At 42.5% G+C, this 23,071-nt stretch overlaps 1 protein-coding gene across 4 annotated transcripts in view; it reads left to right on the forward strand.

Annotated features, from left to right (window-relative positions):
* DOCK1 (dedicator of cytokinesis 1) overlaps window positions 1-23,071 on the forward strand; it is a 273,196-nt gene that overhangs the window by 220,976 nt on the left and 29,149 nt on the right. For all 4 annotated transcript variants that reach the window (XM_084210278.1, XM_084210275.1, XM_084210277.1 and 1 more), the window contains exons 39-46: window positions 8,038-8,127; window positions 10,565-10,669; window positions 12,931-13,072; window positions 13,283-13,361; window positions 13,688-13,772; window positions 14,544-14,630; window positions 17,952-18,128; window positions 19,305-19,388. In XM_084210278.1, coding sequence (XP_084066404.1) covers window positions 8,038-8,127; window positions 10,565-10,669; window positions 12,931-13,072; window positions 13,283-13,361; window positions 13,688-13,772; window positions 14,544-14,630; window positions 17,952-18,128; window positions 19,305-19,388 — 849 coding nt within the window. The remainder of the gene's footprint in view (window positions 1-8,037; window positions 8,128-10,564; window positions 10,670-12,930; window positions 13,073-13,282; window positions 13,362-13,687; window positions 13,773-14,543; window positions 14,631-17,951; window positions 18,129-19,304; window positions 19,389-23,071) is intronic.

Consider the following 23,071-nt stretch of genomic DNA (forward strand, 5'->3'; position numbering starts at 1 on the left):
ATAATTTTTCACATTACTCCATGAAAAGGGAAATAAAAAAATCAATATACACTGAGAATATTCATCTTGTGTGATTTTGCAAATGTCAGGAAGCTCCAAGTGGAAGTTTCCAGTGTAGATGGAAGGTAATCCTCTCATTTGGGACATTCTGACATTAAATTAAATCAACTTCTTGCATTCCTTGAGCAGTTTGCAAATGTAGCCCAGCAGCTGCTCTAACTCTCCCCGATCAGTAAAACACCTGAAACAGCCTTTGCTGTGCATTTTTGGGATGCTGAACCCATGCCCAAACAAATTTTTGCCTTTTTTGTGCCATTATCACCCAGCTGGGTCCCTGCCTGGCAGCTCACTCCAGATCCCACTTGTTTGATTTCCCTTCCCATTAAGTTAACAAGAGGTAGCAGCAGAAGGTCACCAGCCCTGGGCAGCTGTGCAGACACTCCAGGCTTTTCCAGAAGCTTTTCCAGAAGCTCAGGAGTTCTGTTTTCCAGTTGTGAGCCTGTGCCTCTCCCAACCTGCCTCTCCCAACCTTCAGGAAGCACTTACAGATAATGATATTACCAAAAAAAAAAAAGTCAAAAGAAATCAATGGTACATTTATAACTCATCTCTTAAGGGTAAATATATGGGCATGTGATGCCATGGAGTAAATAAAAAAGTGATGCATGTAATTTGGAGGACTTTTTCTGGCAGTTACAAGAGAATCCTTCAGCCCTCCTTGTTTGCTTGATGGGAAGCTGTGGATTTGGGAAGGGAGGGAGATGTGGGACTTGAAACATTGTGTAGAGGAAATGGAGCAGAGGGATTTCCTAAAATTGGGTTTAAAACATTGGCTTTTTGTTTTTTAAAGGCTGGTGTAGTTCAGCCTCTCAAAAATCAGGATCCCTTTCTCTTGGCAGAGTAATTTCCCAGGGGAATTCACAGTTTTCTGTCCATTGAAAGGCAACCATGAGGCTTATCCCTTAAATACTGGCATTCATGGGCAGGTGAATTTCGATTTAATCCTCCACACACAGGCTGGAATGGAGGGAACACTTCACTTCTGGCCCAGAAGTGCCTGAGAAATTTGTAAGTGAGGAAGAGGGAGCATGGACTTGCCCTGAAGGCAGGAATGTGGCACCCCATGTGGGCTGAGAACAAAATGCTGGCCCTCACCAGAGTATCCCTGGTACTGGGAGTTCAAGATCCATTTAGGGTTCCTCATATTGATTTCTATTTTTAATCTTATTTTAAAAATTATTTCTATGTTTAATTTTAAAGGAAGTTTGGTTTTTTACCTGTATTTGACTTTTGGTCCTCAAACCAACCTTTTATAAAGCTGAAGTACAACTTCCACTTTTAGGGAAGGAGCATTTCTCAGGAACAACTTTTGCATTTTGCACTTGTTCAACTTTATGGATTAAATTCCTGATTAGTTATGCACTTCATTCCTTTTCCAAATTCCTTCTTTCCAAAAGGAAAGTTGTTTCCATGATATAGAGATCCTTTTCTCTTCTGGATCATTCTTCACTGCACTGCACTTTCCAGTCTCCTCTCCATCTCTCTTGGCTTTTGCCCTTAAAATCCTGATCCTCAGTTTATCCCAGCAGTCTGACCCATCCTTTGAGCTGCTCTCAAGTGTTTGCTCTCCTTGTGCTTTCCTGAAGCTTGGTGATTTCCAACAGAGCCCTTAATGCAGGGACTTTGCTGGAAATTCTTGGCTTAGAATGTCCCAAGATGAGAAGGGAAAGAGTGATGGGACTAAAGGGTTGGGGGGAGGGGTGACATTTTTCCTGGGGGAAGGAGCTGATGGAAATCAAGGCTGATGAGCTCCTGAATCCAGGGAATGCTCCTTGGCAAAGATGAGGTGTTGTTTTAAGCCAGGTTTGTTTGTGGAGCTGCAGGGGAAGCAGCAGCATTCCTGTTCCTGCCTGCTGAGATGTGGGACCAGCCACGGGCTCAGGTTTGCTGGTGATGCTGCTGCCCATAAATCAGGACAGGTTTTCCTCTGCTCCTCCATAAATTGAAGGTATTGCTTGTGAGGAGAAAATAACTAAACAAATGCACACTGCTCATTTATTTCTGCTCCTCCTTTCTCCCCTCCTCCTCCAAGAAAAAGCTTTTACTGCTTTACAGCATGCACAGAACAGAAAATATCTGAAATTATGCAGCAAATGCCATGCTTTGGCTTAAAAGGCCTTTTTTTCTGGCTCCTAGGATGACATCAAATGGCTTTTTCTTCCATCTTAACAAGTGAGTGGTGAAATTCACCTGTCTGCCAAAAATCTGTGTGAGGCTGGTGGCCAGCTCAGCCCCAGAGCTGTCCTGAGAGCTGGGAAGGACAGAGAGTCTTGGGAGAGGGAGGATACAGAGTCTGACCCTGTTCCAGATGAATATATTTATTTATTTCAAGACTTTCCAACCTGGCTGTATCTTGAATGCAGTGCTAGCAATAGAGAAATGCTGAGTTTTAGCATTTTATTTAAGATATTAAGCCTTTATGCTGGTTAATTAACACTACCTGAAATTTAACCAGCTTAGAAAGTCCCTCACACGTCAGAACATGGCACCATAATATTCTTATCCCAGACTATTTCACTGCTCCTGACCATTAACTCTGCAGGAGCTCAGAAACACCCTGAGATCCTCCTTTGCTGCTATTAACCTCAAAAACTAAATTGAATGCTGTAGTTCTTTCTGGCCAACAAGCAATCCAGCCTGAAACATAAATTAAATCTCTGGGTTTTCCCTAAAACAGATCTCCTGCATCTGCAAAGTCTTGCCCATAACAATTTGCAGCTCGTGTCTACACAACTAAATTTAGGCTCTGCACATTTTTCTTACCCCCTGAGTATAAAAGAAGCATTTTCCTTCCAGTATCAGCAGCCTCTCTCCCTGGTACCCTCTGCAGATAAATTGTTTCTCCCATTAATGAGTTGTACCTCGTACAAATCCTGTGTAGGAGCTCCCTGTACAACTCATTTCTCCAGAAGACTTGCCATGTCCTGGGCAAAGCTGGGAAAGCTTCCAAGGCAGGAAATCTGTGAGGCAGCAGATTGGGAGTTATTGACCTTCAAGAATATAGATTTCATTTATCAGGATCCTGGGCCACAGCCGTGCTGTCCTCACCTGAATAAATTGGCTCTGGAGCAAACAGCTGAATTTTTCAGAGGGTTGTGCCAGGGATGTGGGACACACAGTCCCCATTTCTTTGAAAATGGTGGGAAAATCTCCAGTTTTAGGTTGGTTTTCTGTGATGTTGGAGGTGTTGTGGTCCAGCTGCACAAGGGAAAAGCCAGGCAGTTCAGGAGATAGCCTCAAGTTGCATCAGGGGAAGGTTAGGTTGGATGTTAGGAAAAGTTTCTTCATGGAAAGGGTTGGCAAGCAGAGGAACAGGCTGCCCAGGGCAGTGGTGCAGTCCCCATCCCTGGAATTGTTAAAAAAATGCATGGATTTGACACCTGAGGATGGGGTTTATTGTTTAACAAGGTGATGGTTGATGAGCTCAGAAGTTTTTTCCAACCTTAGTGATTCTGTGGACTCCTGGGCCTCTGGAGCTCAGGGCTCTCTCTCCACTCAAAAAGCTGAGTTCCATAATCCAAGTTCTCATTGTTCCTCTGAAGGAACAACTGCACAGTTGGGAATTCCAAGCAGAGGTGTTGGAGCACAGTGAGGTTTCTAAGAGACAGTAGAAATTAAATGTGGGTGCTTTTTCTCTTAGGCAGAGGTCTTGGCTGGAGAGGGACCAAGTTAGACTGGCAAAAGTGAAAAGAATCTTTTCCCCTTTCTCCCTTTTTCACTGTGTATTTGCAGTACAATAGATTTTCAGTACACTCCTGAAAGTGTTCCATTAAAGATGATGTGACACCATGGCAGCAGGAGAACTTGTAAACTGACTTTTACAGAAACTTTAAAGGAATTCCAGTCATTTAAGCCAGAAACAAATGTTCTAATTGAAGCTGCTCTGCTGAGAGGGCTGGGATTGTTTCACCCAGAGGAGGAAAACGCTCCAGGCAGAGCTCAGAGCCCCTTTCAGGGCCTGAAGGGGCTCCAGGAGAGCTGGAGAGGGACTGGGGACAAGGATGGAGGGACAGCACACAGGGAATGGCTTTAAGCTGACAAGGGATAGATTTAGATGGGATATTTGGGAAGGAATTGTTCCCTGGCAGGGTGGGCAGCCCTGGCACAGGGTGCCCAGAGCAGCTGGGGCTGCCCCTGGATCCCTGGCAGTGCCCAAGGCCAGGCTGGACACTGGGGCTGGAGCAGCTGGGACAGGGGAAGGTGTCCCTGCCATGGCAGGGGTGGAAGGAGATGATCTTTAACCCAAATCATTCTGGTGGGATTCCATGGTCTGGTTTTCTCCTGTTCATCTCCACTTCCCTGCTAGGAAGAGTGCAAGGATTATGTGATTATTGTCTGTTGTACATGAACTAAATCTGGATCACATTCAATTTGAGGATTCATTTTTCAGGCTCTGGAACATTTACAGAATCCATTATTAATATTAATATTCAGTAACATCTAAAGGCTTTGTTCAGGCTAGAGGAGGTGCAGTGGAAGCAGCTTCTGCTCCAGTGTGTTTATGGTGCTGACAGACAAGGGTGGGAAGGTGAAAAAAAAAAATCAAAGGAGATTTAATTCTGCTAAAGTTGTTATTTAATCAGTGGCAGTGCTGTGGTACCTATAGGCAGTGATGTGTAGGCAGAGTGTGTCTGCTTTCAGAATCACTGAATGGTTTGTGTTGGGAAGGACCTTTTAAGGTCACCTGGTCCCATCACATCACAAGGACATCTATCAGCTCTCCCAGGTTCCTGCAGCCTGGCCTTGGGCACTGCCAGGGATCCAGGGGCAGCCCCAGCTGCTCTGGGCACCCTGTGCCAGGGCTGCCCACCCTCACAGGGAAGGATTTCTTCCCAAGATCCCATCTAAACCCATCCATCTAAACTTTTCCATTCCCAGATGTAGTTTGGGAGCACATCTGTGCTCAGCCAGGAGTCAGTGGGAAGAACCATCTACAGTGTTGATGCAAATCAAAAAATGATTTAGGCTTCAGTTTATTTCCAGTCTCATTTTGGAGAGGGGCTGGTTAAATCTGGAGCACCCAAACAGGGAAGCAGGACAGGGGAAGTGATGGTCACACCATTGTCTTTGAAACGAAAATATGCATAAGTTATGGATGACTGAAGTTCAGAAGAAAGTGGCACTCAAAATGAGGGAAGGCTAAGTGATTTTGAAAGCTTTCACTCCCTGACTTAACAAACACCTGAATATTAGTTCAGCTCCTATAAATCGGTGCTGTATTGCCCTTCTGAATCAGAATTAACTCATCGTGGTGCGTGAAAATGTCCCCCTTCTTCTGCAACTGTGCCTTTACTCTTAAATTCATGTTAATTTTTGTTTAAAAATAAAAACATGCTCTGTATCATCATGCTAGATTAGATCCATAATATGGATAAAAACATTCAGATCCTTCCATTTGCAAAAATTGCGTTGCAGAGCGTTCAGGCTGCCTTGTAATTTCCTGCAGACGCGATCCCTCATTACCGTGATTGTAATTAGTCCTTCTGATGCGTTTTTCACCTTCAAGGCACTTTACAAACATGAGGCAACTCATGCTCATTCCAGTCCTCTTCCCTAGATAAATAACATTCTGAACCTTGTTGGAGAAATAAGTAAAATCAAGAGGAGGGGTCGAATATCACGAGGAGCTGCAAGGAAAGGTTAATGAAGAACCAGATTCTGCTCCTTGTGAGCATTCATGGCTTTTTTTTATCTTAAATTAGGTCACCACTTTGTCCAGACCTCATCCCAGCTGGTTTTTGTAGGACTCAGAAGCTCCTTTCCCCTTGCTCAGCCCCACAGTGTAGTTTTCAGCCCTTATTTTGTCTTTACTTGGAGGGCAGAAATCTCTCTCCTTTCTCCTGCCTCTCCAGGCTGCTGCTTTCCAGCCATTCCCACTCAGTTTGCCAGGATAACCAATTTCCTCCCCTTGAAAATTGGCTCCTTTTTTCCAGAGAGGAGCAGGGATGGACAGTGAACCAATGGGACCCATCTTGCTTTTTGTGGCATTGGCATGTTCCACGTGAAGACTTGCTGAGGATTCATCCTTAATGTTTTATTCATATTTTTCAAATCAGCATCTAGAGGCAGGAATTTTTCTAAAAGTCTTATTTTTCCCAAGTTTTCCAGATATACTAAGAAATGCAGTTTCACCTTGCAGATCAGTAGACAAAGAGAATTCACCCAGCCCTGATTTGGGGGCTTTGAGTGTGGAATTTCATTTGTGTGGTTTGGGGAGCTTTTGGGGTTTGGGGTGTAAAATATCTCTTACTTGCACAGTGCTTTGAAGAGGATGGGATTGAGGGATTTTTATGGGATGGATGCCAGGATCAGCAATGTTAAAGGTTTCCCCAGGTCACATTTCCTCTTCTCTCGCCAGCATCCACTTCCCACCATCTTTGGAAGTTGTGGTGCTTCATCCCAAACGCCCTATCCCCAAAGGTGGATATTTTTGGGGGAAAATGGGGAATTTTGTGTTCAGCCATTCCCCTCAGCCCTTCTCCATCCACCTGCTCTTGGCTGCAGCATCCCCTCAGGATTCCATGAGGGTGAGGAACATGTGGCCTCATACTGAGAGGAGAATGAGGTGGTGTGGCCAGAGGATTTAAATTTAAGATGGAGGCTGATAAAATCTGCATTTCTAACTTATTCTGAAACTCATTTTTATAATAAAGTGAGGTCAGCAATGCCAGCCGAATTTCAGCAGCAGAGGTAGATCATCAAGTTTGATCTTAGATAGCCTGGTGTGCTAATTTAAGCATATTTTTGGGTTGGAGTGGTTCTTTATCTTTGGAGTGGAAAAAACAAATGAAAAATGCACATTTAAAACCATTCTTGCTGCTCCTCATTAAGATTGTTGCCTTCTGAGGAGCTGAAGGATATTGTTAAATTTCTTTGGGTCACTTGAGACGGCTGCTGAATTTCATGGTTGAGGAACAAGAAGAAGAAGAACCAATGGAAATATAATGAGTATTTGTTCAAAGCAATATCTGCAAATTGCCTGTCCTGTCTAATACAGATTACAGATATTAGAGGGAGAGAGGGGTGATTATGAAATATAATCAATCACCAGCCTTGCTCCACAGCCTTAGGTCCTGGGTTTCTTGGTGGACAGGCTGTGTTTACACATTACAGGATGGGCTGGCAGGAGTAATTTCATTTCTGAAGCTCTTTGATCATTTGACTTGATTGGGATCCAGTAAATTTGCATCCTGTGCCAGGGAAGGTCATGGAGCAGATCACCTTGAGTGCCACCAAGCCAAGGAGGCACCTGGGTTGTGTCAAAAATGGTGTGGAGCAGGACCAGGGCAGGGATGGTCCCTCTGTCCTGGCACTGCTGAAGCATCTCCAATCTCATTTTTAACTTTTGGGCCCCCCAATGATAAAGAAGTCATTGGGGGGCTGGAATGTGTCCAGGGAGGGGATCAGAGCCCCATGAGGAGCAGCTGAGGAGCTGGGCAGGGGCTCAGCCTGGAGCAGAGGAGGCTCAGGGGGCCCTTGTGGCTCTGCACAGCTCCTGGCAGGAGGGGACAGCCGGGGGGTCGGGCTGTGCTCCAGGGAACAGGGACAGGAGCAGAGGGAACGGCCCCAGGCTGGGCTCAGGGTGGATATTTGGGAACAATTTCCTCCTGGAAAGGTCTGTCCAGGCCTGGCACAGCTGCCCAGGGCAGTTTGGAGTCCCCATCCTGGAGGGATTTAAAATCCCTGTGGATGTGGCACTTGGGGACACGGAGCAGTGCTGGCCTTGGCAGTGCTGGGAATGGTTGGACTCAGTGAACTTGGAGGGCTTTTCCAGCCTCAACAATTCCATGATTCCATGAATAGAGACATTTATAACCCCAGCACAGCTCTTTGGCACGTCAGATACTGTCTTTTCAGGCATGTGACACAATTCATTTGGTTGCTTTATTCAGATTTATTTGATTCTGATGTTGATGTTTAACCAAGGTATGTAATTCAGCTTCTTTTTGTTGTTTTGTGATTTTTTTTTTCCAACAGATGTGGGAAGAGGCCATTGCCTTGGGTAAAGAACTTGCAGAACAGTATGAAAATGAAATGTTCGATTATGAACAACTCAGTGAACTGCTGGTAGGTTTTTTTAATGACATAGACACTGCAATAATTTATTTCAGAGTTTAATTTCTAAGCTTTTAAAATGATATAAAAAATACTATATCAATGACAGTAAAATTCAGAAACAAGTACCCATCATGGTTTTGTTGGACCAATGTCAATTAACTGACTACCACTGGATTGTCTGAAAAACATTGAATTTATTTTTTTTTTAGCTGAAAGAAAAGCATTTCAGTAATGTTAAGCTGATTTATTTGGGGTATAAAAGGAAATTTTGAATTTAAATATAAATGGGGACGTGAAAAAAAATTCCCATTCTCTCTCAAGTGTCTTTCTATATTCACATTTCTTTTTTTAGGTATGAATAATCCCCAAGCATTCATGTCTCCAGTCAGTTATTTTTGCCCTGACGTTACCCATTCATTATTCCTGCACCATTTTTTTCCTCCTGTTCTCTTCCAAAGAGATAAATGGCAGCTGTCACTGTCCCTCCTCAGGTCCCAACTGTTTCCACAGGAGTTGGGATGTGATTCCAGTTTGTTTCTGAAAATTTTCGACTCTAAAGTTTTTGATGCCATTTGCTTTTGCACTCAGAGTACATATTCCTCAATTTCTTTGAATTATTTATTTGTTTTCTTTATCCCAGTAGGTCTGAGCTGGGCGTTCCTGTGGTGTTGAACTCAGCTCCACACAGCCCCAGCTCACTGCTCCTGGTGGGGTGGGCACAGAATATTCTTCATTTCAGTATAAAAGGAATTGGGTAGGATTGTTCCTCAGCTAGAAATGGTTATCAGAGGTGATAATTCACCAGGGGGTTGCTACTCTCCGAGTCCCTCAGTTCTAATTTTCCATCTCCTTTTTGCTTGCACACGGGAATGTGAAAGGGTTTGTCACAGAGGAAGCCACTCTTTAATTATCCTACTGGATCCATTTTGGAGGAGAAGTTGGAATTTGCGCTTTATTCATTGTAGCCAATGATCACAGAGTGATTGAATGATTTGGGTTGGGAGGACCTTAAAGCTCATCCAGTTCCACCCACTTTGCTGTGGGCAGGGACACCTTCCACTGTCCCAGGTTGCTCCAAGCCCTGTCCAACCTGGCCTTGGATATTTCCATGGAGTGTCTCCCTTTTCTAAGAAAGGAAACCCAGAACTTCCAGTCCTCACATCAGAAAATTGAGTTTATCTGCTCATCAGCCAGGCAGTGAGATGTCGCAGAATTAGTTCTGGCGTGCATTTCTCTCACAAGACAGAGCTCAAAATTCACTCTCCTGTATGAGTCAGGTCTCACATACCCCATCAGCTTTTCGTATTGCTGCTGCTGAACGGCTCTCTTTTTTCTCCCACAATAAAATTTAGTAGTTTTTTGTTCTTTCTGTTTTCCCTCTTGTCTCTTTTCTTCCAGCAATATTAAATATTAGCCTCTAAGACAGTTCACAAATGACAAAATAGTTTTGCTCCAGATTAGCTGAGAAATACTCGGCAGATCTGGGTCTTTGTAGTCTTGGTGCCATTTATTGTTATCTGCCATGTGGGAGCAGCACTAAGCCTCCCCCCAGATCAAAAGTCATTCTATTTGCAGAAATAATAGACTAAAAATAAGTTAATGAACAGATCTTCTGAAGCTGCTCATTTGCTATTATTTCATCATTAGAGATAAAGAACTCGGCGTCGAAAGCAGATGGCGTCTGACATGCGTGTGTTTATTCCAACATTTACATTTTCCTGCAACTCTCAACTGCCTGCTTTCCATATGCAAATTCATGGTTGTAAATATGGAAGAGAAGTAGTAGAAAAATGTCATGAGATGTAAGAGCCCAAAACTGACAAGTCAGCACCATTGGGATGAGCTGTGTGCGGCTTCATCCTTATGGTGTTCCGGCATCGGAAGTGTCACAACTGGAATTTCAGATTGCCTTGCAAATTCCTGACCTTTACTGCCAGTGAAATATTGGATGGGAATCAGTGAGGTCCTCCAAGATGAGGTCTATCAAAATTGAGATATTGGATTTTGAACAGTAAGGTTCACAGTGATGAAGTTTATCAATTAAGATATTGGGGTTCATCAGAATTGAGATATTGGATGTGGAGCAGTGACATTCATCAAGATGAGGGGCCTCAAAATTGAGATATTGGATATGGGACAATGAGGTTCACCAACATGAGGTCCATCAAAATTGAGATATTGGATATGTAGCAGTGAGGTTCACCATGATAAGGTGAAATTAATCAAAATTGAGATATCCCTTAGGGAACAGTCAGATTCACCATGATGAGTAGAAAAATCATGGCTACAGAGTCTGGTATTTCCAAATATAGCCATGAAACTGATATAAAGGTGAAGAAAAAGAAGGGAATGAAACATCTTTCATTTAGAGATGCATAGAAGATCTTAAGTGTAAGGAATCTCCTAAAAGCTCAGGTCATTCAAATCCCTCCTGTTTATTTTGCAGAGAAAACAAGCCCAGTTCTATGAAAACATTGTGAAGGTGATACGACCAAAACCAGATTATTTTGCTGTTGGATACTATGGCCAGGGATTCCCAACATTCATAAGGGTAAGTGGGACCTGTGTCCAGAGACTTTTCTAGCTCTGGAAATTTCCCTTGGCTTGGAGAAACCTGCCTGACACTGACAGGTGTTTTTTAGGTGTACAAAACGAACACTGGTTTTTCCTTTCTGGTTTCTTAGTTGGAATAGTTGAATTGTAGCGGAAAAACTTTCTCTTCAGACATATTCAGTATTTTCTATTTCTTCAGGGTATCACTAGAAATGAAGATAAATGACCCAATCCATCACTTGGGGTCATAACCATCTGAAATGGTGACATTTTTGCCTGGCAGGTTAATATATATTTATATATATAATATATATATATGAGCATGGTAGAGAAGCCTTTTGTATGTGACCATGTTTTCAGGTGAGTGTCCTTTCCAGCATTGTCACTAAAATTAAGTTGACTGTCAAAGGTGTGTGTGACATCTTTAATAGCAATTTTTATCATTAATTTGTCTGTGTCATGTGCCAATTGAAGACATGTGTCAGTTGGTTGATGCCAGGATCATAGCTTTAGTGACATTTTAAGGGGTATTTTCACTAATATTAGGATTTTTATGGGTTGAATTAGTGGCTAAAGAAAAGTGGGGCTATAACATGTCTGAATTGCATCTGTATTATGATTTTTTGGCACCTGGCAGTTGCTGACACAGAAATAACCCATTATTATTTCGTTAACTTTTCTGGGCATCCTGTGCCAGGGCTCACCACCCTCACAGGAATTAATTCCTTCCCAATTTACCCTCTGAAAACCAGGCTGTTGAGTGCCCTGCTGTTTAGAAAATCCTCACTTTCCCCTCTATTCCAGCATTCCCTGTGAATTACAAATGTATATACATAAATTACAGTTATACAGAGCCATCTGTTATTACCTTTCTTTCCCCACTGAGCTTTTCAAAAGGCACCATTGCAGAACTAAACCCAACTGGGCAAATGTGAACAACTCCAGGTTCCTACCCCCAGTCAAAACACCCTTTTTTAATAAGTGCTGTATAATTTTTTCACCAAGTATTCATTTTGAGATGAGTAATGAGGTTAAGCATATTCACATGCAAATTTTATCCAAACTTGCTTTAATATGTTTGATCACTTAAAAATATGCAAGTTGTCTTTTACATTTTCCTTTAGAATTTAATGAACTCAGCATGTAAATGGAGTGTATAAAATATCTCTTCATTTTCTTTATTGACCAAGAAGAAACCAATGCTTACAAATACAAGAAACTTAATTTTAAAGTTATAGAAAGTTTTAAGTATATAATGGCAGAAATCTAATGCATTAATGTGAGTCTTTTTATAAGGGTCAGTATTTTTGTATATTCCTCCTTAAATCTGCAGTATGTTTCTGCTTTTCTCTGCTACTCTTTTCTGCTCACCTGAGTGCCTTTGAATAAATGTTTATGTATAAAAAGCCTAATTCAGTTTATTTATTGATATCCATTCCATCATTAGCTGTGGAAAGTGGAGGAGACATCTTGGATTTGGTAATAATTTCTGTTAATATATTTTAAATGGTCACCAATGTTACAGACCCTTGAAATCATGGTCTGAGGTGATCTTAATGTGGCTTAAAAAAGTACCTAAAGGTAAACATGGGCTTAATGATCCTAGGATGGAATTGGAGGTGAGAAAAAGATATTGATGAAGTATTGATTACGACACAGTGTGAGGAGTGTGAAATTCCTCACGTACTGAGAGGTGCTGACAGCTTTGGTGTCAGCCCTTCTGAGGCCCCAGTTCTGTACTGGGAGCACTGGTTTTAGCTCTGGGGGTGCTGGTGCCAGCTGTGGGTGCCCCTCTGATGCCTTGTGCAGGCTGAGCCAGAGCAGGGTCTGGGCAGAGTCCCAGAATAAAGCAGGGATTTATCCAAAGGATCCTCCATGGATCCACCTTGGGCAGCACCAGAGCCCAGCCAGGGCTGCACCCAAGATGACCCAAAATGGCCCCAAAATGCCCGGCCGGGCACGGGGTCTCTCCCTGGGATCAGCTCTGCTCCATTTGCACCTTGCAGTTCATTGTCCCATCCCAGCTTCAGCCCCTGCAGTCCCACCCTGCTTGTTTTTCTCTCTCCAGCCCACGGGGTTTGTGCTCCTGGCTGAGATTTGGCTCATTTGTCCTTGGTGCCCAGCTGGAGCAGGAATTGTTTTGTCTCCCTGCTCTGTGCACAGAGCTCAGCATCCCTGATGTGAACCCAGCCCCACACACTAAAGCAGCACAGAATGTGAAACACAGAAAAGCCAAACCTGAGGCGTCTCTGTTTGCAGAACAAAGTGTTCATTTACCGGGGCAAGGAGTACGAGCGCCGCGAGGACTTCGAGGCGCGGCTGCTGACGCAGTTCCCCAACGCCGAGAAGATGAAGACGACGTCACCCCCCGGCGATGACATCAAAACCTCCTCTGGCCAGTGTATCCTTGGGCTGTACACCCAGTACAGCCAGTGCATCCAGTACAACCAGTGCATCCACAGCTCAGGTCAAGGATTTGTGGCCAACCTGTTGCCCTGACAGGTGTAACGCACCGATTTTGTTGTTTTGTCCTTTTTTGTGTGTGTGCGTGTTCCTGTTGAGCTGTTTGCTCTGTGTGACTGAAATTCACTTCTTAACCCCTGAAATTCAGATATTCAGTGCTTCACTGTGAAGCCCAAACTGGATTTACCCTCGAAATTTCACAGGCCGGTGTCGGAGCAAATTGTGAGGTGAGTTTGAGTTGGGTTTTGTTGATTTCTCAGTCCCCTTCATAGCACATTATTGTTGTATTAGGAGTCTGTGCCCAGCCAAGGGATGTGGGCATTGTGAGGGCATTTAATGGTGATTTTTATTATTGGCACACAGTCCAACCCACTGGAAAACAGTGATCCCATATTTGTTCCTGAACTTCCTCTAATATTAGAATTTAGTATCCATTCCTAAACAGACAGCGTTTGATTTTCTTTGTGCATTTGGGGCTCGGAACTGCTGATCTCTGAGGTCATTTCCAACCCAATCCATTCTGTGATTCCATGATTCTTTTCCCTCTTTTCAGTTTCTACAGGGTGAATGAAGTCCAACGCTTTGAGTATTCACGCCCTGTTCGAAAAGGAGAGAAAAACCCCGACAATGAATTTGCAGTAAGAAATTATGAAGAAAATAAACCACTTTTGGTTTGCTTGTTTATCCCCCTCTATTTTGAGCATCTGAGCCATTCATTATCTTTTGCTTGTTGAGAATTAAATTCTAGGTTTAAAGGGATTATTTTTCATAGAAAGTTAATTAAGCCAATTTATCATGTTCTCGTTTATACCAATAGGAAACAAAAATGGGCAAAGCTGTATTTATTTTGTAAAAACAGATCTTCTGAGAAAGGATTTTAAATTGTTACACCTGAAACTTGTCTTGCCGTGACGATTTCAGTCAGGCATCTGAAAATCTTCAGTCACTAATACCTTTTGCTTTTTCTTGCCTTTTTTTTAAACCATTTCCTTCATCTAATGGTCAATAAATGAGTGCTGTGAGGAGGCCCTGGCACAGGGTGCCCAGAGCAGCTGTGCAGATCCCTGGAAGTGCCCAAGGCCAGGTTGGATGTGGCTTGGAGCAGCCAGGGATAGTGGAAGGTGTCCCTGCTCCTGGAACTGGATGTTTTAAGGTCTTTTCCAACCTAAACCATTTGGGTAAAACCAGGGGATCTTTCCTTGGTATTCTCCTTCAGAAAGGGAGCAGTTTTTCCCTGCTAAGTCACATCCCAGATTTAAATCAGTGCTGCTCCATCTTCCATTTGGAATTCTCCCCTGGCTCTGTGACATCTGCCATACCTTGGTCCTTGTCCTGCTGCTGATGTTTCAGGGCTTAGCTCGGGGTCCCAGCTGTCCATTGATAATGTGACACTTGTGTTGCCTTTGCAGAACATGTGGATTGAGAGAACCATCTACGTGACAGCCTATAAATTACCTGGGATCCTCAGGTGGTTTGAAGTCAAATCAGTTTTCATGGTAAGATCAGCTTGGCTGTGTTGAGACTGGGTAAAACAATGGGGTTTTATACAGCCAGGGAGCATTTGTGTGTCTCAGTGGCTGTGCTGAGATCTGTGAACAAGGAATCCATGGGATTGGACCTGGCACATCCTGAGGGAACCTGCTGAGGGTGCTGATTGCTGGCTGAGGGTGACTCGGGCAATGCAGCCAGCCCTCCAAGGCCTTCAGCCCTTTTAGAAAGCATTTGTGTCCCTCAGCAGGTGCCTAGAGTGAAGAGAGACCTGAGGTGGTGCAGGGAAACCCTGCTCCATCCCGGAGAACCTAGCCTGAACTTTATCAAAGAGGATCTGGATATTTTGATTGTCATTAATTCAAAATACCCCAATAATCAAAGGCATTGTATGTCTGCCTTCCTTACCACTCGTGGTTAAAGGTTGTTTTTGTTTCTTCTCCATATTTAGCTAAATATACCCTCAGCAACCTCACAGAGTAACTCCAAATTACTCATTTCTCTGTTCAACCATTTAGACTGTTTAGATAAGACATATCCATTAAACGCCTTTAAGATTAAATTATTCTTATGCAGCTGTAATTTTTAAGTAGCAATAAAAACATTGTTACTGCGTTTTTGAAATCTCTCTTGTGAGGCTTATTTTTAAAGGAAAAGAACAATTTGCATATGATTAATTAAAACCTTTTTCATTGCTCCATTGAGGTTATGTTGGACAGTTGTATTTGGATGAACAGAAGTAATGCAGAAAATTACTATGGTATCTATAGTAACAGAATATGAATGTGATGTGTGACAGTAACAGGCAGCTGAATAAAACACATTGAATTTTTAATGAATTTCGTAGTTTCAATATAACCCTGATGGAGAAGATTGTATTTATCTTCATGATGGCAAGAAGTGCTGTTTGTAAAGGCTGGCAGATCTGATGGCAGTCCTGATGAGCAGAGAGCAGAGCCTGACAGGCGCTTGGTGTGCACCCCTCCTGCTCTGCCTGGCATCCAGATGGGCACAAATCCCATCAGCCTTTTGGGAGCAAGGATTGTATGAGTTGCAGAGCTGAGAAATGATAGCAGAATGGAACTTAATAACGTGTGGGAAGACTGCTACAGATAACTTCTGACCTCCTCTGGCACAGCTCCTACAAAATGGGTATTGACTTTCCTCAAGATCTCTGTCAGCTAAAATGCTGCAAGGAGGATCACAGGGTTTACATCCCTGTAATGCTAAATTGTGATTATGGATACAGATGATATTGATCCCTTGCTAAGCACCAGGATACTCCAGCAGCTCTGCATGTTTCATATTTTATTGATGGAACTGGAATATCGTTAAAGGGAGAGGTGAGATTACATCAAATCAGTGCTTAGAGAACGGAGTAATTTCATAAATGCAGTGTATTATGTTACATAACCCATAGGAACATGCAGAGTTGCTTTAAATCTGCTGGCTTTTCCAATTCCTTCTGAGTACTTTTACCTAAACCTTTGCAATCTGTTCATTATCTACAAGGAATTTGGGGCCAACATTCCTTATTCTGGATGTGATTTGCTTCAGCCAGGCACGAGAAGTTGTAGGGGAGAGAGACCAACCAGGGAATTAGAAATCAGATTTTGAATCACACTTGAATTTGAAAAGCACAAATGCTAATCTCTGTGTTGTTTTTGTCTTGGAATTCTGTACTGTTGCAAATGTCTCAGGAGAATGTAATTCCTGTTTTCCCTGCTAGAGTGAGGAGTGCCCAGAGTGGCCCTGGGAGCTGGGCTCTGAATTTACACTTCTCATAAATAGCTTGCACCAGGTTCCAAAGCCCAGTTTGTAGTAGTGAGATGGCAACTGCAATTCTCCATCTGCTTTTAAAAAAATAGAGGGAGTGTTACTAGAGTAGTAAAAGAAAGGAGAATGAGAAAGAAAGCCATGATTGCTGCTACAGAAAAGTCAAAAAGCTGTCAGCTCAATGAGTGCTAATTTCTGGAGATGCTCAAGAGCTTTAAAAGCAATGGTTCATCAACACATTATTGCATAGTTATAAGGCCATTAATACAAGTGACAGAATGCTAAATTTAGCCTGTGATGCTCCCAGCAGTTTTGCCCAATCAGATGCTGGATGTGGCTTCACTCCCCAGTCCAGATTCCCCCGTGGCAGGCTGGGCTCTGTCCGAGCCTGGCCTGCTCCCTGTTCCCAGCAGAACCACCAGGCTCCTCCCCTGCCTTCAGAATCATCCAGCAGGCAGGCTGCTCAAAATGCTAATTAAAACATCCTTGATGTAATCAGCTGGCAGGTGTAAGAGTAACAACTAAAGAGATTTGATTATAAGTGGTTCTCAGAAACAGGGTAAGCAACTGATAGCCAGGTAGAAGTGCTGCTTTGTTTATGTAGCATTTATGTAAATGAGGCTGTAATCAAATATACACTTGCATTTTCCTCACAGGCCTCAATTAACCTTCCTTTCCTCTCCCTTCCACATCATTTTTTTAATACAAGCAGGCTGTGGCTTCCAGTCAGGACTCTCTACACTCTGGGTCACTGCAAGTTACCGATTCTCAGCCCATTGACTAATATTTAAAATATTTTAATACTGTTTTTTTCAACATGAACTTCTTGAAAGACACAGTAGCTGGGCATAAAAAGTAGCTGGAGGTCAGTCCATTAAAATAAAGCAAGTTTTGTACAGCATATGAGCTGTACACCAATGAAGGCATCTGAGGAAACTCTTCACTGAAGTCCAGGTAGAAAGAAAATTTCTCCCTTCAGTTCTCGATGGTCAGATGAAGAAAATGTGACCTCTTGGGAGAAAGCACAGCGGATAGTTTAGATGTCATCTCATCAACGTATTCAACTCGATGTCCTTGGAAACACACCAAAATAATCACTGCAAAAATATCTTCCTGATTTTTGAGCAGCTTAGGATTACATTTTCCATCAGAAAATCCACGTTAAAGTTATCATTTCTTTCTTACTGTTACGTTAAGCTGGATCTTCTTTGTGCTGCTAAAACTCACCAACCCTTAATCTCTGATGTTCTCCGTAATCCTCCAAAAAACCTCACGTGATTGCTGCCAGAGCCTTTCTGGATGCTGTGCTGGGATGTAATCCCTCCTGCAGCAGCAAAATGCAGTTAACTTTCTCCACTGATACCCATCATCATATCAGTTACTGCAGCACAGAGATACCAAATACCTCAGTCACTCTTTCTGGTCATTATAGGTCCAAAATCTCCCAATAACCTCAGTTCTGAGGGGCCTGGAGCGTTTCTGCCCGTGGGGTTTTGCTGAGCAGGTTAAAAACTCTGGCCCTGGTTTGAGATCTCCTTTTGTTTGGGTTTCAGGTGGAGATCAGCCCCCTGGAAAATGCCATAGAAACCATGCAGCTGACCAATGACAAGATCAATAATATGGTGCAGCAGCACCTGAATGACCCCAACCTGCCCATCAACCCCCTGTCCATGCTGCTCAACGGCATCGTGGACCCCGCCGTCATGGGCGGCTTCGCCAACTACGAGAAGGTAACGCCAGGAACCCCTGAATTCCACCAGGAACCCCCTGAATTCCACCAGGATCCCCTGAATTCCACCAGGATCCCCATAATTCCACCAGGATCCCCTGAATTCCACCAGGATCCCCTGAATTCCACCAGGATCCCCATAATTCCACCAGGATCCCCTGAATTCCACCAGGAACCCCCTGAATTCCACCAGGAACCCCTGAATTCCACCAGGAACCCCTGAATTCCACCAGGCTCCCCTGAATTCCACCAGGAACCCCCTGAATTCCACCAGGAAACCCCTGAATTCCATCTGGAATCCCCTGAATTCCACCAGGAACCCCTGAATTCCACCAGGAACCCCTGAATTCCACCAGGATCCCCTGAATTCCTCCAGGAACCCCTGAATTCCACCAGGAACCCCTGAATTCCGCCAGGAACCCCTGAATTCCAACAGGAATCCCTGAATTCCACCAGAATCCCCTGAATTCCACCAGGAATCTCTGAATTCCACCAGGAACCCCTGAATTCTGCCAGGATCCCCTGAATTCCACCAGGAATCCCTGAATTCCACCAGGATCCCCTGAATTCCACCAGGATCCCCTGCCCTACTGGGTCTCAGCTGAGCCCAGCACAGGGAGGATGTAGAGAAAGGCCAGAGCAGGGATGGAGCAGCTCTGCTGGGAGGGCTGGAATTGTTCACTTGGAGAGGAGAAGGTTTGGGGTGACCTCAGTGTGGCCTTCCAAGGCCTAAAGGGGCTCCAGGAGAGCTGCAGAGGGACTGGGGACAAGGGATGGAGGGACAGGACCCAGGGAATGGCTCCCAGTGCCAGAGGGCAGGGCTGGATGGGAGATTGGGGATATTGGGAATTGTTCCCTGGCAGGGTGGGCAGCCCTGGCACAGGGTGCCCAGAGCAGCTGGGGCTGCCCCTGCATCCCTGGCAGTGCCCAAGGCCAGGCTGGACACTGGGGCTGGAGCAGCTGGGACAGGGGAAGGTGTCCCTGCCATGGCAGGGGTGGCACTGGGTGGGATTTAAGCTCCTTTCCAACCCAAATCAGTGTGATTGTGTGATCCCATAATTTTCACTTTGTGTTTGTAGCTGTTACTTAGCAGAATTTTTAAGCTGATCAGTTTATCTTCCTTGTAGTTCATTCCTCATTTTCTGAATAATGGCTCATTTCTCTCTCTCTCAATTAGGCTTTTTTTACTGAAAAATACATGCACGAGCATCCCGAGGATCATGACAAGATTGAGAAGCTGAAGGATCTGATTGCTTGGCAGGTAAAAAACTTGAAGTCAGGTTTGGCAGAGGCAGCTGCTGTGGAAAGACAGCTTGGTGTCACTTTGGAGGAAATTCAGACATTATCCTCACCTTGGATACATTTCTTTGCCATTTAAATCTGTCTTGGAGCTTGAGTTAAAGTTCATCTTTTCAAATCTGACATAATTGCTCATTTTGATAAACTTGCAGAGAACAAATATGATCAAGATATTTTCTTTTTTCTTGTGTCTTTTTTTTTTTTTTTTGTAAACACAATAAGTGACAATCTCCCATCTGCATCAGATGAGAAAATATTTTTCAAGGCAAACAAGTGACAATTCCAGTTTTGTTCCATAGTCACACACTGGACATTTTTCTATGGTCTCAATATAATATTATGATAACTAAAAAAAGTACCACGTTGATTTGAACTGGTTTTTTTTCCCCACAGAAAAAGAAAGTGAATCATTGTCTTTTCATATTCAGTTCTGTCTTTATAATAAAGGGAATAATTTACATTTCCGTAGATTTCAGTCTTAGAGGTAGTAGAACCAAAGCTACAGAATTCAAAAATAGAATATCCTCTGAAGGCTTTAAAATTATCAGTGAGTAAAAAACTCTTTTGGTCTGACAAAAAAAAAAAAGGCATTTTTAAATTTACTTTCTTGTGAGCTTTTAGAAAAATTAGATTTTATAAGCTTTAGGTTTTATAGAGGAAAATAATTTGGTCCCAGGAGACTGACTTGGTGTCAGCTCTGTGTCTTTGCCTCTGAGAGTGATACTTCAAATGAATTCCAAACACACTTTCCCTCAGCAAAGGCTCACTTTGGTGACACTTGTGTATTAAAATAATATTACAATTGGAAAATAGGTATGGCAGCTGATCACATTGTATTGTAATTATTCAGGACTTTTAAACACATGATTTCCCATCAGTTTTGTACTTCAAAAACAACAGGAACCAGGAAAATAGAGAAAAGGGATCAAAATTTATTTTTATACCTGAAAATAAGAGTCACTAAAAGCCCTTTCAGTGCTTTTAAATTGCCTTGGATGTTTCATACACATTTAAGGGATCCTAAAATTTAAAATTCCTCTGAAATTACATCAGTTTCCAGCCAGGTGGGAGTCAGCTCCCAAATACTGGGAGAGGGATGTGTTTGGAAGCCTTTGAATATATCCTGGGCTGACAGGGATGGAAAGCAAAAAGGAGATTTCGTTTTTCAATAATTTGGGGCTTGGAGTTCTGTAATCACATGGAATTTTCTCCCTGCTGCATAAATCAATCTGGGGAGATGAAATAGGAGCCTGACAATTGTATTACCAGCTGACCAGTTAAATTCAATTTTTTTCATCTCCTTACCTCTTTCTCCACTGTGCCATGGAATTCATAATTCATAATTCATATAATTCCTGTGAACTTCAAGTGTACATTTTGTTTCTGTCTCTTATTATTTCAGATAAATTCCATTAGCAAAGCAAGGTCCATTTTTGGCCTTCTTGGTGCTTTTCCAACTTAGGCAAAAAATGTTCCCATGCAACTGCAGCATTTCAAGCTGGTCTTTCATTTTAACGTGAAGATAATGAAATGATTGATTGAAATTAAGGCAGAGAAATGAATGATTGATGACATTAGTCACTCTGAATTTAGCTAAAGTATTTACAGCACAGCAAAACAGAAAAATACCACAGCAAATCAAAACCTTGTGCTCCTTCTACAGAGATGAAAGAACTGCTGCATACCAAACTCAGGTTTTATGCTCATATTTTATGATCCCCTTGCTCTGAAAGATTGTTTTCAAAGATTAGTTTAATAATTCAAATCAATGTCATTTTTTTCAGTCTTTTCAGCCAAGCAGATCAAGATTAAAAAAAAAAAAAAAACAAAAAGGGGAAACAAATCAGGGAATAATTTTGAGTTGCAGTAGAACTTTATAAAATTTTAAAATCGGCCAAGAACAGAGTTATGAAATAAGAAAATGCCCTTTCTTCAAGGCCAGATTAATTGGGAATATCCTGAATGTGGCAAAATTCTGCCTCTGACAGGTGTCAAATTCCATGTCAGGCATCAGCACATTTCCCTGTGTCTGGGAGGAGACACAGGAGGAGTTTGGAAGTTGGTAGAAGAAGATGAAACTGAAATGGTAACAGAGCTGAAAGGTTCCTCCTGCACTTGATAAATGTTTAAGGATTAAGTGGTCTTGGACAGGGAGGCCAAATATCCACATTCTGTGGCAAAGCCATGGGACATTCATGAATTTGATCTTCTGTAAAAGATTAACAAACCTCTCCTTCTCCTTCTTCTCCTTCTTCTCTTCCTTCTTCTTCCCTTCCTCCTTGTTCTTGTTGTTCTTCTTCTTTGTATTATTCTTGTTCATGTTCTTCTTCTTGTTCTTGTTGTTCTTTCTCTTCTTGTTCTCCTTCTTCTCCCTCCCCCCACATTTTTTCTCCTACAAATAATGTCATTTACTTCCTGTTCTTGATTTTCCAACCTGGAGGTGGCTGATCCCCAGGACAGGTTCTTCAGTGCATTTTCTACCCATAAAATGGTCTCATATGCTTCACCTTGGTAATTCCAGTTTTTAAAAATAGAGTCCATTTCCAATGTCAACAGTTCTTTAAAATAAATGAGCAGAGTGACCACTTATCCCCCCAAAACAGGAGGGTCACAGTGTGGCCTGGTAATTATGTAAATTTAGAAATTCATTGACTTATTGAGAGCAGGGAAAACTTCCTGGTTTCATGTTTAATTTTTGTCAAGTACAAATCCATATGCCTATACATAGAAGCCACTACATTAAAAAAAAAAAAAAAAGTCATTCTTCTCTTTGTAGCCTTTTAGGAGAAGCACCTCTGTCCATTTAAATAGTGCCAGATCTCAGGGAATCATCTTGATGAGATTTCTTGAATTTGTTCATCTGTAATTCATCTGTGTATTTATTATTCTCCTTACTAATAAAGCTGCTCCTTCTGATTGCTGCTCAGTCTTATTAGAAAAATCTGTTTTTAATCAGTATTATGATTTAATTATGAATTATTAAGAAGAAGCCTCTTAGCTTGATTGCTGCAGAGAATATCTGAGTTAGAATCAGAGCACTGTGTGGGCTGAAACGGACCTGGAAGAGGAAATATTTTTCCTGAGCTGGAGGTAGAAAACTCTAATGGTGTGTCTGGGTAGCTGTGGGAATGAAAATGTCTCTCTTAAAACATTTCCAAAGGTCAGCTACACCTCCACACTAGGAACTAATTATATAATCCTGTGCTGGCATGGATATTTTGTGACAGAAGCCTTGAAGATAAATTATTATTTTCAGTTACAAAAGAGAATTAATTTAATTTTTTCCCTCTTCTGTTTTCTTCCCAGAGAAAATAAAATAATTTTTCTAAGGAGAACTATATAGCATCTAAAACTGTATGTTTTATTAATAAATATTGCTCTGCAATATATATCTGTCCAAGGATGGAGCTCATTTGCAGCTTTAGAAAGAGCATTTATTAAAGAAAACATAAACTATTTTTGTCTTCAGGGTTTTATCCTCATGGAACTGGGAAAGGATTTGATATTAATAACCTGGTGTGAGACTCATCATTCATCAGTTTGGTGTTTTAAAGTACAGAATCTGTGGGGGCTTGAGAATGGAATATCACAGGAGGGTTTGTGCTGTGGGATAAATCCAGCATGGGATTTCTGGGCAGAATTAGG

This window comes from Fringilla coelebs (assembly GCF_963513975.1).
Source record: "Fringilla coelebs genome assembly, chromosome: 8".
In the NCBI taxonomy this organism is placed as follows: Eukaryota; Metazoa; Chordata; class Aves; order Passeriformes; family Fringillidae; genus Fringilla; species Fringilla coelebs.